Below are 16,675 nucleotides of genomic sequence, written 5' to 3'. Positions count from 1 at the left end.
TTTCCAGCAGTGACTGGAGGGCAGGGCAGGTATAAATAGCAGCTGGCTGATTGGCACCAGGTGTGGCCAGGTGCCAATCAGCCACAGCTGAGGGGACAGCACTCCGAGAGAAACAGGAAACTGAACCAAAAGAAGATTACTGACAGGAAATAAAACAAACACAGAGAAAAAACTAAAAGTTGACCAAACTGTCAGGGACAACCCTGACACACTTGTCCCCAAAAACAACAACAACAACACAGATCTAACATCTGCGGGGGATTTTTTATTTTTATTTATTTTTATTTTTTTTCCATAAAGAAATACAATCATGTGTGCTTACGGACTGTATCCCTGCAGACTGTATTGATCTATATTGATATATAATGTATATATTGTGTTTTTTATGTTGATTTAATTTTTATTTTATTTATTTTTTTTTTAAATTAAATTTCTTGCGCGGCCCGGTACCAATCGGTCCGCGGACCGGTACTGGGCCGTGGCCCGGTGGTTGGGGACCACTGCTATAGAGGTAGGCATTTTCCGGAGGTCTCAAGAAGGTAAGAAGTACGAGAAAGTGTGTGTGTGTGTGTAGGTGTGTGTGTAGGTGTGTGTGTGTGTGTGTGTGTGTGTGTGTGTGTGTGTGTGTGTGTGTGTGTGTGTGTGTGTGTGTGTGTGTGTGTGTGTGTGTGTGTGTGTGTGTGTGTGTGTGTGTGTGTGTGTGTGTGTGTGTGTGTGTGTGTCTCACCGGAGGTCTGTGAACCACCCAGTAGGCTCTCTCCTGGCAGTCAAACACCACACGGTCCGGTTTCTTCCTCTCCTTTGCGGCCCTAAAGTGGCACACACGCCACAGTGAGGTCTTCCCTTCCTTTGTTTCACCTTCAACATTGCTTTGACTAACGATAGGAAATAAAGGACTTCAACGACCATTTTTGTAGTACAGCGGAAATTATGACCATTGTATGATCCTGTAACTACTTGGTATCGGATTGATACCCAAATGTGCGGTATCATCCACAACTAATGTAAAGTATCAAACAAGAGAAGAATACGTGATTATTACATTTTAACAGAAGTGTAGATTGAACATGTTTGTTAGAATAATTTGTGTTTCCATGAGTTCCCGGCGAGAGGACAAAATATGTCTTTAATCCTACCAAGCAGAAGGCTTGTAAAACTCCACTGTGTAGGATGGGAAGCAACATGAAGGGTTGTGTTTCTTTCTTCTATTGTAATCCACAGAAAGATTGTGTCTTGACCCAAGAACTACAAAGCGGAGGGGAAGCAGGGCCTGACTCCCCTCAAGGCGAACTTTTCTTTGAACCGTTGTAATCAAAGGCGATGGCTGTTTACGACCCCCGTCCCTTAGAAACAGCTGTTGCCATGTAATCAGGGAAAGACCAAATAAAAGAGTGCAATCTTTCGCCAGAATGCGATGGAGACTGTACAAGAGTACGCTCTCCTCAATTGAGCCGAATTTTATTCTGTCTCTGTTTAATTCCTTGCTTCTTGTCTTGTTTAATAGATGTCATCAGTGTTTGAACCTGACAATGTTAAACGAGAAAATAAGGAGATATTAACAGTAAATGAACAAGTAGATTAATAATCCATTTTCTACCACTTGTCCTTAATAATGTAGACCAGGGGTCACCAACGCGGTGCCCACGGGCACCAGGTCGCCCGTAAGGACCAGATGAGTAGCCCGCTGGCCTGTTCTAAAAATAGCTCAAATAGCAGCACTTACCAGTGAGCTGCCTCTATTTTTTTTATTTTATTTATTTACTAGCAAGCTGGTCTCGCTGTGCTCGACATTTTTAATTCTAAGAGAGACAAAACTCAAATAGAATTTGAAAATCCAAGAAAATATTTTAAAGACTTGGTCTTCACTTGTTTAAATAAATTCATTATTTGTTTTATTTTGCTACTTATAACTTTCAGAAAGACAATTTTAGAGAAAAAATACAACCTTAAAAATGATTTTAGGATTTTTAAACACATATACCTTTTTACCTTTTAAATTCCTTCCTCTTATTTCCTGACAATTTAAATCAATGTTCAAGTAAAAAAATTTTTTTTTATTGTAAAGAATAATAAATAAATTTTAATTTAATTCTTCATTTTAGCTTCTGTTTTTTTGACGAAGAATATTTGTGAAATATTTCTTCAAACTTATCATGATTAAAATGCAAAAAAAATATTCTGGCAAATCTAGAAAATTTGTAGAATCAAATTTAAATCTTATTTCAAAGTCTTTTGAATTTCTTTTAAAAATTTTGTTCTGGAAAATCTAGAAGAAATAACTATTTGTCTTTGTTAGAAATATAGCTTGGTCCAATATATTCTAACAAAGTGCAGATTGGATTTTAACCTATTTAAAACTTATCATCCAAATTCTAAAATTAATCTTAATCAGGAAAAATTACTAAGGATGTTCCATAAATTCTTTTTTTAATTTTTTCAAAAAGATTCGAATTAGCTAGTTTTTCTCTTCTTTTTTTCGGTTGAATTTTGAATTTTAAAGAGTCGAAATTGAAGATAAACTATGTTTCAAAATTTAATTGTCATTTTTTTCGTGTTTTCTCCTCTTTTAAACCAGTCAATTAAGTGTAAATATCATTAATTATTAATAATAACATAGAGTTAAAGGTAAATTGAGCAAATTGGCTATTTCTGGCAATTTATTTAAGTGTGTATCAAACTGGTAGCCCTTCGCATTAATCAGAACCCAAGAAGTAGCTCTTGCTTTCAAAAAGGTTGGTGACCCCTGATGTAGACAAAATAATAGGTGTATAAATGACACAATATGTTACTACATATGTCAGCAGACTAATTAGGAGCCTTTGTTTGTTTACTTACTACTAAAAGACAAGTTGTCGAGTATGTTCACTATTTTATTTAAGGACAAAATTACAATAAGAAACATGTTTAATGTACCCTAAGATTTTTTGTAAAAAAAATGCCAATAACGCCAATTTTTTGTGGTGCCCTTTATTTAAGCATAGAAAAGTATGGAAATAAATGTTGGTACCGGTACCAAAATATTGGTATCGGGACAACACTGGTTCAAAGTGTACAAACCTTCACTAAAATATGGACAGATTGGAACCCATTATTCATATTTACATTGTTTCTTACGGAGCAATACAAATTTTTCCCGGATCAAGTTCATAAATGGAGGTTCCACTGTACTTCCAAGCACTCACCTGTATTGCTCCTTGGCCTGCATCACGATGAAGTCCCACTTGTGGTTCATCCACTTGTGAAGTCGGTTGTACTGCTCCTGAGGACACGCAACATGAGGAGACAAAGGAAGACTGGGTGGTCCGAGGGCTCGGTTCTGACCTGCTCGTGCATCTCCAGGATGCCCTTCTTGCGTATGTTCCTCTTGGCCAGGTAGATGGCTGCAGGGGGGGGGGGGTTGATTTTGATTATTCCATTTTTTTTAATGTACAAATTGATGGATAAAAACTGGAGTGTCACAATTTTTTCCAACAAGGGCCACGTACTAAAAAGTCAAAGTATGCTGGGGCCATTTTGATATATATTTTATCTTGTAAACAAAAATGCTAATAACAGATATTCCATATGTTTAAAGATATATCTTAGTGTCAGCTTTGTGTCATAGGTGACAAAGTTATTATTATTTATTTATTACACAGATTAAAAAAACAAAAACAACTAACAATTTAAAAACAGAGCAATAAAGTAGAAACAAAAAGTCTACATGTATATCTATTGTGTGACTGCCATCATATTGCAGTCTACACATATCTCTTATGTGTAACTGCCATCATATTGCAGTCTACACGTATCTCCTGTGTGACTGCCATCATATTGCAGTCTACATGTATCTCTTGTGTGACTCCCATCATATTGCAGTCTACACGTATCTCCTATGTGTGACTGCCATCATATTGCAGTCTACATGTATCTCTTATGTGTGACTGCCATCATATTGCAGTCTACAGGTATCTCCTATGTGTGACGGCCATCATATCGCAGTTTACACGTATCTCTTATGTGTGACTGCCATCATATTGCAGTTTACACGTATCTCTTATGTGTGACTGCCATCATATTGCAGTCTACATGTATCTCCTATGTGTGACTGCCATCATATTGCAGTCTACACGTATCTCTTATGTGTGACTGCCATCATATTGCAGTCTACACGTATCTCCTATGTGTGACTGCCATCATATTGCAGTCTACACGTATCTCCTATGTGTGACTGCCATCATATTTGCAGTCTACACGTATCTCCTATGTGTGACTGCCATCATATTGCAGTCTACATGTATCGCTTATGTGTGACTGCCATCATATTGCAGTCTACACGTATCTCCTATGTGTGACTGCCATCATATTGCAGTCTACACGTATCTCCTATGTGTGACTGCCATCATATTGCAGTCTACACGTATCTCCTATGTGTGACGGCCATCATATCGCAGTTTACACATATCTCTTATGTGTGACTGCCATCATATTGCAGTCTACACGTATCTCTTATGTGTGACTGCCATCATATTGCAGTCTAAATGTATCTCTTATGTGTGACTGCCATCATATTGCAGTCTACACGTTTCTCTCATGTGTGACTGCCATCATATTGCAGTCTACATGTATCTCCTATGTGTGACTGCCATCATATTGCAGTCTACAGGTATCTCCTATGTGTGACGGCCATCATATCGCAGTTTACACGTATCTCTTATGTGTGACTGCCATCATATTGCAGTTTACACGTATCTCTTATGTGTGACTGCCATCATATTGCAGTCTATACGTATCTCCGATGTGTGACTGCCATCATATTGCATATCTCTTATGTGTGACTGCCATCATATTGCAGTCTACACATATCTCTTATGTGTGACTGCCATCATATTGCAGTCTACACGTATCTCTTATGTGTGACTGCCATCATATTGCAGTCTACATGTATCTCTAATGTGTGACTGCCATCATATTGCAGTCTACACATATCTCTAATGTGTGACTGCCATCATATTGCAGTCTACATGTATCTCTAATGTGTGACTGCCATCATATTGCAGTCTACACGTATCTCTAATGTGTGACTGCCATCATATTGCAGTCTACATGTATCTCTAATGTGTGACTGCCATCATATTGCAGTCTACACGTATCTCTAATGTGTGACTGCCATCATATTGCAGTCTACATGTATCTCTAATGTGTGACTGCCTTCATATTGCAGTCTACACGTATCTCTAATGTGTGACTGCCATCATATTGCAGTCTACATGTATCTCTAATGTGTGACTTCCATCATATTGCAGTCTACACGTATCTCTAATGTGTGACTGCCATCATATTGCAGTCTACATGTATCTCTAATGTGTGACTGCCATCATATTGCAGTCTACACGTATCTCCTATGTGTGAATGCCATCATATTGCATTCTACACGTATCTCCTATGTGTGACTGCCATCATATTGCAGTCTACACATATCGCTTATGTGTGACTGCCATCATATTGCAGTCTACACTTATCTCTTATGTGTGACTGCCATCTACTGGTCACACTCATCATTACACCATGTACCAAATAAAATAGCTTTGAGGTCGGTAAGCACAACCAGAATTATTCCGTACATTAGGTGCACCGGGTTATAAGGCGCACTGTTGATTTTTAAGAAAATGAAAGGATTTTAAGTGCGCCTTATAGTCCGAAAAATACAGTAATTAATGCACGTAATTTCCAGGCTTCCGCGGGCCGGATCTGGCCCCCGGGCCTTGAGTTTGACACATTAGAGCAGCCCTGGGCATTCTGCGGCCCGCGGGCCACATCCGGCCCTTTGTGCGTCCCTGTCCGGCCCGCGTGAGGCCAATCATAAATTACAAAATACATTTGAAAAAGTATCTATGTCGAGTGTGCAAAACAACGGTGCTGCTTTTGTTTTGAAAAGCGTTATTTGTATTACAGAGATGCAGCTGTCAGGACAAGTTTCGTCATTTCTCACAAAATGGCCAGAAAAATTAAGGCGTTTTCTGACGGAGAGCTTATTAAGGAGTGCTTATTGGACTCTGTTGCGCTGATATGTCCGGAGAAGAGGGGGTGCATTTGAGAACGTGTCACTCTCCCGACGCACTGTAACGAGGCGGGTTGGGACCATCGCTGGAAACTTGGAGCTTCAGCTGAAGAACGGAACGGCCGACTTTGACTGTTTTTCGCTGGATTTGGATGAGAGCTGCGATGTACGTGACACCGCCCAGCTGCTCGTCTTCTTACGTGGGATAACTGCAGACTTTCAAATCACGGAGGAGCTGGCAGCCATGCAGTCAATTAAAGAGACAACCACAGGTAATGACTTGTTCACATAGGTAAATGCGTGTTTGGACATGTTAGGACTGAAATGGGACAAGCTGGCAGGTGTGACAACAGATGGTTGTCCAAAATGTTGGACTTTTAAAGAGGATGCAGGATAAAGTGACAGAAATTGACATTTTTGCATTGTATTATACATCAGGAAGTGTTGTGTAAGAGAGTGTTAAAAATAAAACCATCAAAAGCAATCTGCTTTTGTATAAAGTTAAGTTAGGTTAAATGAAATTATTATTATTATTATTATTATTATTTATCTTACGGTATATCAAAAATAATTTGAGCAAAATTTAATTGAAATATTGTCGGTGTGGCCCTCCAGCAGGGTTGCTCATGCGGCCCCCGGTAAAAATGAATTGCCCACCCCTGCATTAGAGGCTCAACGTGAGCGCCACACTCACCATAGTCCGTGTCCTCCACAGGCCACTGCTGAGCGGGCCAGAAGTACGGCGTCTGCGAACAACAACCTGGGAATTAAAAAACCTCCAAAAGTGTCTGCCTGAGCGTCCACGTTGCGTTCACCTGGAAGCGGTAGAGCGAGGCGTCGGGCCTGAGGACCAAGCGCTTGTGGTCCTGCAGAGGGTAGATGTAGCCCAGCGACACCAGCATGGAGCCCAGACTCCTGGCCTCTGACCACAACAACAAGGGGGGCGCTATTTCAACTGTTTGTTCTTTTTTTACACCCAATGTTTTGCCTTTAAACTCACCTCGGGCGTCGACCTGGAATCTGTCGGCCAGCCACGCGACGATGTCTTCACCTGAGGAGGACGAATGACAAAGAGGTGACATTAGAGAGCGATACAGGTCTACTTTACTCAAAATAAAATACGATTTATGTCCAAAATGTCTTGATCTGTGGTCTGGATTATGTTCTTGTTATTTTTTGTTAGTTTTGGACTCTTTTAATTCCTGTTTGCGCTCCCTTGTTTGTTTAGTTACCATGGCGACTTATTAGTTTCACCTGCCTCATGTGTTCGGGACGCGCACCTGCTCTAATCAAGAGACTATTATTTAGGCCTGTCTTTGCCAGTTAGTCGTGCTGGCGTCATTGCTCTTTTCATGCCACAGTTTCATGCAGGGCCGGCCCGTGGCATAGGCCGTATAGGCAAATGCTAAGGGCGCCGTCCATCAGGGGGCGCCACGCCAGTGCCACAAATGTTGGAGAAAAAAAAAAAAAGGAAAAAAAAGTTGGTACTATTATTTCTAAATACAAAAAATAATCCCACGTTAATTAAAATGCAAAGTAAAGCCTATTTAATAGAAATATTATTTGCCACAGCATTGCGCCCCCCCCTCCCCCCGCACGGTGCGCCCCCTCCCTTCCCGTATTATGACTCTTTTTGGACGTCACCACATCAAAAAAATCAACACAAGATGTCAAAACGGCCAAAACTGTCAGGTGCCCAGGGAAGAAAAAAGAGAAAAGAAGAGGAGAAACGAGAAAAAGACAGAGGTAGCAGGTAGGTAACGTTAGCCTACATGAAATTATTTGTCTGTGATAGTAACCTGGCTTTTTAGCATTAAGCTAATGTTACATGATTCGGTAATTGCTAATCAATAAATAGCTAGTTCTGTTTTAACGTCGGGTTAATATTGTGGAGGGGGCTAATTGTTATGGAAAATAATAATGTAACGTTAGGTAATTACAGTACTCCCACCTTACATTCCTCGGGGACATTTGTTTTAGATCTTTTAAGCAGGTGTTTTTTGTTGACATTGTTATTGCCTTCTGGTTAGCTAATGTTTGCTCTGCAGGTAATAGTCACTTTCCCACCCCTTTATATATTAGGTATAGTTGTAAGCCTAGTTGTTAAAGTGCACATCATTAATGTTAATTAAGCAATATCACATGAGAGGGAATGCTGTTTTTTAATTTGAGCACTGCTGTGATTCGGTTAAAGATAATCATAACATAACATTCTCTTATAATATGTTAATTTGCTTTCTTTAAGTAAAAAAAAAAGGTCAAAGACAAAGCTATTCGGTTTCTTGTGAGTATATACACTTCACTGCCGATGTGGGGGGGCGCCACCTAAAATCTTGCCTAGGGCGCCAGATTGGTTAGGGCCAGGCCTGGTTTCATGCTTAGTTCATGCTGCTCGTTCCATGTCCGATTCCAAGTTTTTGCTAATTATTTGTTTCATGCCACAGTAAGTCTTGTTTGTTCTGTGCCAGGGGTGGGCAATTAATTTTTACCGGGGGCCGCATGAGCAACCCGAGCACTGCTGGAGGGCCACACCGACAATATTTCAATTACATTTTGCTCAAATTGTTTTTGATATACCGTAAGATAAATAATAATAATAATAATAATTTAATTTAACCTAACTTAACTTTATACAAAAGTAGATTGCTCTTGATGGTTTTATTTTTAACACTGTCTTACACTACACTTCCTGATGTATAATACAATGCAAAAATGTCCATTTCTGTCATTTTATCCCGCATCCTCTTTAAAAGTCCAACATTTTGGACAACCATCTGTTGTCACACCTGCCAGCTTGTCCCATTTCAGTCCTAACATGTCCAAACACGCATTTACCTATGTGAACAAGTCATTACCTGTGGTTGTCCCTTTTAATTGACTGCATGGCTGCCAGATCCTCCAGGATTTGAAAGTCTGCAGTTATCCCACGTAAGAAAACGAGCAGCTGGGCGGTGTTACGTACATCGCAGCTCTCATCCAAATCCAGCGAAAAACAGTCAAAGTCGGCCGTTCTGTTCTTCAGCTTAAGCTCCAAGTTTCCAGCGATGGTCTCAACCCGCCTCGTTACAGTGCGTCGGGAGAGTGACACGTTCTCAAATGCGCCCCCTCTTTTCCAAGCATATCAGCGCAACCGAGTCCAATAAGCACTCCTTAATAAACTCTCCGTCAGAATACGATTTTAAAAAAATTAAAACGTAAAAAGTGGTATAAAAGAGCAAACAGGTGAAATGTAACATTGCAATGTTTACTCTTAATAACACAAAGCTGCCATGCAGGCTGTTTCTTTCTTTAAAAAATAATAATGTGTCAAAGTCAATGTCATTATGAATTATTCACCTATTGAAGGCTCCAATTACGTCACGTTAAATATTCCACTTTGAGATATTTTTTGGGGAAAATGTTGCATATTTTGTGTTTGCCGTATAAAAAACTGAGCTGTTTTTTTTTTTTAAAAAGAAAGGCCTAAAACGAACAAACAAAAAACATAAACAACAATAAAACTTATAATTGACGGATAGATCTGAAGTTGATCTGGAGATTATTGTGTTAAAAGTAAACAGTAAAAAAAATGTATAATTTTTTGTTTTAACACTTTAATGAGTAGGACCCTTTTGGATCCCCAATAATTTTAGTGTGATTTGTTTTTGAGTGTCATTGCTCAAAAAATAATAATGAATTAAAATGAATGGTGTTATGAGTTATTGACCTTTTTATGGCTCAAAGTATTATAAAATCTCAAATATTCCACTTACAAAATGTATTGGGTGAAAAAATTGCATGTTTTGTGTTTTTTTCCATAAAAAAACAGGGTTTTCTTTGACAAAAAGAGCATACAACTTAAATCGTTAAAAACGTTATATTGATAGATAGACCTAATGTTGATCTAGGGATTTAAAACTTGAATAATAATAAAAATAATAATACTGAATAATGACACATTTTTTATATTTTTTTGACCAAAACCCTTTGGGGTCCCCGGGATCAAGCCTGAGTGGAGGCCTACATAATTATTTGTTATACATATATTGTATTGGTTTTTAATAGGGATGTCCGATAATGGCTTTTTGCCGATATCCGATATTCCGATATTGTCCAACTCTTTAATTACCGATACCGATATCAACCGATATATGCAGTCGTGGAATTAACACATTATTATGCCTAATTTGGACAACCAGGTATGGTGAAGATAAGGTACTTTTTAAAAAAATTAGTAAAATAAGATAAATAAATTAAAAACATTTTCTTGAATAAAAAAGAAAGTAAAACAATATAAAAACAGTTACATAGAAACTAGTAATGAATGAAAATTAGTAAAAATTAACTGTTAAAGGTTAGTACTATTAGTGGACCAGCAGCACGCACAATCATGTGTGCTTACGGACTGTATCCCTTGCAGACTGTATTGATATATATTGATAGGAACCAGAATATTAATAACAGAAAGAAACAACCCTTTTGTGTGAATGAGTGTAAAATGGGGGTGGGAGGTTTTTTGGGTTGGTGCACTAATTGTAAGTGTATCTTGTGTTTTTTATGTTGATTTAATTTAAAAAAAAAAAAAAAAAAAAAAAACGAAAAAAACGATACCGATAATAAAAAAAACGATACCGATAATTTCCGATATTACATTTTAACGCATATATCGGCCGATAATATCGGCCTGCCCGGGGCAACCATTCTCCCGAATTTCTCCCGATTTCCACCCGGACAACAATATTAGAGGCGTGCCTTAAAGTCTTTGCGTGCCGGCCCAATCACATAATATCTACGGCTTTTCACACACACACAAGTGAATGCAAGGCATACTTGGTCAACAGCCATACAGGTCACACTGAGGGCGACGTATAAACGACTATAACACTGTTACAAATATGCGCCACACTGTGAACCCACACCAAACGAGAATGACAAACACATTTCGGGAGAACATCCGCACCGTAACACTACATAAACACAACAGAACAAACACCCAGAACCCCTTGCAGCACTAACTCTTCCGGGATGCTACAATATACACCCCCCTGCTACTCCCTACCCTCCCCCCCCTCCTCCTACGGTGTTTAGTGCAGCATGTTTAGATAGTCCTCGTCCTCCAGTGATAATGACACTTGTAAGAAACGTACTTTATGTGGATTAGTGATTTAGAAGTAGTAGTAAGCCAAAATGCGTCCATTCTCCCCTTTCAGTCTACACCCTGCGTCTGCTCGTATGTACTCTGTGTGTGCGCGCTGCCGAACGTGCTCCTCTGCTCGTAAAACCAGCGATGTTATGACGTGACGACAAACAGAGTATAGTACCGTTTTTGATTCATCAGTACCGCGGTACTATACTAGTGCCGGTATGCCGTACAACCCTACATTAGGCCGCTCCCGGTCTGTGGAACGCTCTCCCTGACCACCTGAGGGCACCACAGACTGTGGATGATTTTAAAAAAGGCTTAAAAAACCTTTTTTTTTTTTTTTTTTAAAGCCTTTTTATAGATATATGCATACTAGTTCTAGCTATTAGGCTGTTCTAGTTTTTATTTTTATTAGCTTTTAATTTATTTATTTTTGTTAATACACTGTAGCCCTTTGAGGTTGTTTGCTCAAACAAAAGTGCTTTTTTATAAATAAAATATATTATTATTATTATTATTATTACATTACACACTACTACAAAATGCAGCAAGTATCCGTGCTGATATCGTATCGGATCGATATCGGCACCCCTTATAAAACCATAAAAATACACACCTGGATACATAAACAATTTTCCCTTTGACAGTTGCATGACACATAAATAGTGCTTGGACTAGTGTAGACTAGTACTATATATATATCTCCGGTCTAAATGCCAGACCCCCTGCTGGCTATCGATACCTGTGGACCGCTCCAGCTGATATTATGCTGATGCGGCGCTAAGAAAAAAAAAAAAGGCAAGGAAGTCGAGCGAGTGACTTTGCAGGAGCGCGGGCCCCCGCAGTCTCCTCATGGCCTCGGTTACTTGTCGCGTTATCTTCCTCCTACTTTTCTTTTCTTTTTTTCTTTTTTTTTTATCCCTCACTTTGACTCGACCGGTCCGCGGGGTTGCCATGGCGATGGACTCCGCGGCTCTCGAGTTGGAGGCCGCAATCATCCACTGATTGTTCGCGCAGGCACAATCACTCAAGCAGTTGCTGAACAACACTGAGGGCCTCATCAGCATGTGTGAGCGTGTGTGTGTGTGTGTGTGTGTGTGTGTGTGTGTGTGTGTGTGTGTGTGTGTGTGTGCGTGCGTGTGTGTGTGCGCTCACCAATGATGGCGTGCGGTATGGTGGTGATGACCAATCGCTGCGGCTGTGACTTCACTCCTGATTTCGGGTCCTGCATCTCCAGCAGCACCTTTTCCGCCTCCAGAGGGAGGCAGGGAAGGAGGAGGGGGTTACTGTTGCCGTGACAACTGATGCGCGGATGCTGGCCGGCGAATGGCATTTCTTTACACCTTCTGAGAAAGTTTTCGTCAAAGGCGCGGCGAGGTGCGTGTCCCACATCCACCCCGCCGGTGAAATTATTATTTAACGCGGCAAATTAAGACAGGCGTGTCCAAAAAGTGCGGCCCCCGGGGGGCCATTTGCGAATTTTTTTTAATGGCCTGAGACCCATTCTAAAAAAATGCTGTTTAAAAAACATTTAAAAAGTGGAGTAAAAAATAAAAGGCTAAATATAACGAGAAAAAGTTGCAATGTTTACGGAGCCCCTAAAGGGACATGGGGGAATGTTTTTTTCATTAATTTTTTTTTATTTATTTTTTTTGTAATTTTTTTTTATTTTTTATTTTTTAGATATGTATCTCGTGCGCACGAGATACATATCTAAAAAAAAAAAAAAAACAATATCATAAAAAAATTAAATTCCCCCATGTCCCTTTAGGGCAGTGGTCCCCAACCACTGGACCGATTGGTACCGGGCCGCACAAGAAATTATTATTATTATTATTATTTTATTTTATTTTTTTTAAATGAAATTAACATAAAAAACACAATATATACATTATATATCAATATAGATCAATACAGTCTGCAGGGATACAGTCCGTAAGCACACATGATTGTATTTATTTATGTAAAAAAAAATATATATATATATATATATTTTTAATACATACACCTTTTTACCTTTTAAATTCCTTCCTCTTATTTCCTGACAATTTAAATCAATGTTCAAGTAAAAAATTTTTATTTATTGTAAAGAATAATAAATAATTTTTAATTTAATTCTTCATTTTAGCTTCTGTTTTTTCGACGAAGAATATTTGTGAAATATTTCTTCAAACTTATCATGATTAAAATGCAAAAAAATTATTCTGGCAAATCTAAAAATTTGTAGAATCAAATTTAAATCGTATTTCAAAGTCTTTTGAATTTCTTTTAAAATTTTTGTTCTGAAAAATCTAGAAGAAATAACGATTTGTCTTTGTTAGAAATATACCTTGGTCCAATTTGTTATATATTCTAACAAAGTGTAGATTGGATTTTAACCTATTTAAAATATGTCATCAAAATTCTAAAATTAATCTTAATCAGGAAATATTACTAATGATGTTCCATAAATAATGTTTTAATTTTTTTTAAAAGATTCGAATTAGCTAGTTTTTCTATTCTTTTTATTGGTTGAATTTTGAATTTTAAAGAGTCGAAATTGAAGATAAACTATGTTTCAACATTTAATTGTCCTTTTTTTTCGTGTTTTCTCCTCTTTTAAACCGTTCAATTAAGTGTACATATCATTAATTATTAATAATAACTTAGAGTTAAAGGTAAATTGAGCAAATTGTCTATTTCTGGCAATTATTTAAGTGTGTATCAAACTGGTAGCCCTTCGCATTAATCAGTACCCAAGAAGTAGCTCTTGGTTTCAAAAAGGTTGGTGACCCCTGATTTAGAGATTCAAGCCTAAAAATAATACTAATTAAAAAAATGTATGACTTATTTTTAACACTTAACACTTTTTAACAAATATTCAACTTTCAATGTTTTTTGGGGGAAATATTGCAAGTTTTGTGTGTTCGCCATAAAAAACTATTTTCTTTTTTAAAAGTGGCATACAAAAAAATGAATAAAATCTTATAATCAACGGATAGATCTGAAGTTGATCTACAGACTGAAGTGTTGCGGGTAAAAAAATAAAAATAAATACAAATGTTATGAGGGAGCCATTTTGGTTCCCCATGAATTTTTGTGGGATTTTTTTAAACTGTCCGTTAAAAAAATATAATAATGAGTTCAAATCAATGATGTTATGAATTATTAACCTATTTAAGGCTCCAATTACTTCACATCAAATATTCCACTTTAGATTCATTTTGGGGGGGGACATCGTGCATGTTTTGTATTTTTGCCATAAAATTAAGTTAAAGTACCACTGATAGTCATAAAAAAGAGTTGAGAGGCATAAAACATTTTTAAAATGTTTTAACTTTATCGACAGATTGACCTAGAGCAGGGGTCACCAACCTTTTTGAAAGCAAGAGCTACTTCTTGGGTAGTGATTAATGCGAAGGGCTACCAGTTTGATACACACTTAAATAAATTGCCAGAAATAGCCAATTTGCTCAATTTACCTTTAACTCTATGTTATTATTAATAATTAATTATATTTACACTTAATTGAACGGCTTAAAAGAGGAGAAAACACGAAAAAAATGATAATTAAATTTTGAAACATAGTTTATCTTCAATTTCGACTCTTTAAAATTCAAAATTCAACCGAAAAAAAGAAGAGAAAAACTAGCTAATTCGTATCTTTTTGAAAAAAATTTAAAAAAATAATTTATGGAACATCATTAGTAATTTTTCCTGATTAAGATTAATTTTAGAATTTGGATGACATGTTTTAAATAGGTTAAAATCCAATCTGCACTTTGTTAGAATATATAAAAAATTGGACCAAGCTATATTTCTAACAAAGACAAATCGTTATTTCTTCTAGATTTTCCAGAACAAAAATTTTAAAAGAAATTCAAAAGACTTTGAAATAAGATTTAAATTTGATTCTACAGATTTTCTAGATTTGCCAGAATATTTTTTTTGCATTTTAATCATGATAAGTTTGAAGAAATATTTCAGAAATATTCTTCGTCGAAAAAACAGAAGCTAAAATGAAGAATTAAATTAAAAATTATTTATTATTCTTTACAATAAATCAAACAAATTTACTTGAACATTGATTTAAATTGTCAGGAAATAAGAGGAAGGAATTTAAAAGGTAAAAAGGTATATGTGTTTAAAAATCCTAAAATCATTTTTAAGGTTGTATTTTTTCTCTAAAATTGTCTTTCTGAAAGTTATAAGAAGCAAAGTAAAAAAAATAATGAATTTATTTAAACAAGTGAAGACCAAGTCTTTAAAATATTTTCTTGGATTTTCAAATTCTATTTGAGTTTTGTCTCTCTTAGAATTAAAAATGTCGGGCAAAGTGAGACCAGCTTGCTAGTAAATAAATACAATTTAAAAAATAGAGGCAGCTCACTGGTAAGTGCTGCTATTTGAGCTATTTTTAGAACAGGCCAGCGGGCTACTCATCTGGTCCTTACGGGCTACCTGGTGCCCGCGGGCACCGCGTTGGTGACCCCTGACCTAGAGATTTGATTTTAGAGATTTACTGTAGACGTTGAATAAAAAATACTAATAATATATAACTTATTTTTTTTATTTTTATGATGGAGACCCAAACTTGAGGGGATCCCTAAAGGTTAAAATATAAATATTAGTTGTATTGGTTTTGAAAATAAAAAATATCATAATGCTTGATTTTTCAGCATGCGGCCCTCAATGATGCGGCATTTCGCATAAAATGAGGTGCCGTCCACATAAATTAATGCGGCAAATCCCCAAAAATGATGTGGCAGGCTACGTAAATTAATGCAGCAAATCACATAAAATTATGTGGCGGGCCACACAAAAAATAATGCAGCAAATCACATAAAATTAATTGGCATCCACATAAATTAATGTGAAATACACATAAATTAATGTGGCAAATCACATAAAATGATGTGGCGTACACATACATGAATCTGGAATACACATAAATTAATGTGGCAAATTACATAAAATAATGTGGCATCCACATAAATTCATGTGGCAAATCAAATAAAATGATGTGGCGGGCCACACAAAAAATAATGCAGCATATCACATAAAATGAGGTGGCGTACACATAAATTAAAACGTCACATCACATAAGATAATGTGGCGGGCCACATGAATTAATGTGACATATTTACATAAATTGACGTGGCGGGCAAATCACATAAAATGATGTGGCATCCACATAAATTCATGCAGCGAATCACATAAAATTATGTGGCGGACCACACCAAAAATAAATGCAGCAAATCACATAGAATTAAGTGGCATCCACATAAATTAATGTGGAATACACATAAATTAACGTGGCAAATCTTATAAAATTATGTGGCATCCACATAAATTCATGCGGCAAATCACATAAAATGAGGTGGCGTACACGTAAATTAATCTGGAATACACATAAATTAACGTGGCAAATCACATAAAATGATGTGGCGTACACGGAAATTAATCTGGAATACACATTAATTAATGCGGCAAATCACATAAAATGATGTGGTATCCATATAAATTCATGCGGC

At 37.1% G+C, this 16,675-nt stretch overlaps 1 protein-coding gene across 1 annotated transcript in view; it reads right to left on the bottom strand.

The window, feature by feature from the left end:
* LOC133656266 (regulator of G-protein signaling 9-like) overlaps positions 1-16,675 on the bottom strand; it is a 35,726-nt gene that overhangs the window by 16,793 nt on the left and 2,258 nt on the right. The window contains exons 2-8 of the mRNA XM_062057251.1: positions 12,318-12,414; positions 7,041-7,091; positions 6,856-6,962; positions 6,735-6,786; positions 3,322-3,380; positions 3,183-3,259; positions 728-809 (exon numbers count right to left, since the gene is read on the bottom strand). Of these exons, the coding sequence (XP_061913235.1) occupies positions 728-809; positions 3,183-3,259; positions 3,322-3,380; positions 6,735-6,786; positions 6,856-6,962; positions 7,041-7,091; positions 12,318-12,414 (525 nt within the window). The remainder of the gene's footprint in view (positions 1-727; positions 810-3,182; positions 3,260-3,321; positions 3,381-6,734; positions 6,787-6,855; positions 6,963-7,040; positions 7,092-12,317; positions 12,415-16,675) is intronic.

Source organism: Entelurus aequoreus, linkage group LG08, assembly GCF_033978785.1.
Source record: "Entelurus aequoreus isolate RoL-2023_Sb linkage group LG08, RoL_Eaeq_v1.1, whole genome shotgun sequence".
Lineage (NCBI taxonomy): Eukaryota > Metazoa > Chordata > Actinopteri > Syngnathiformes > Syngnathidae > Entelurus > Entelurus aequoreus.
The sequence above is the reverse complement of the archived record's forward strand: the minus strand, read 5'-3'. Positions and strand labels throughout refer to the sequence as shown.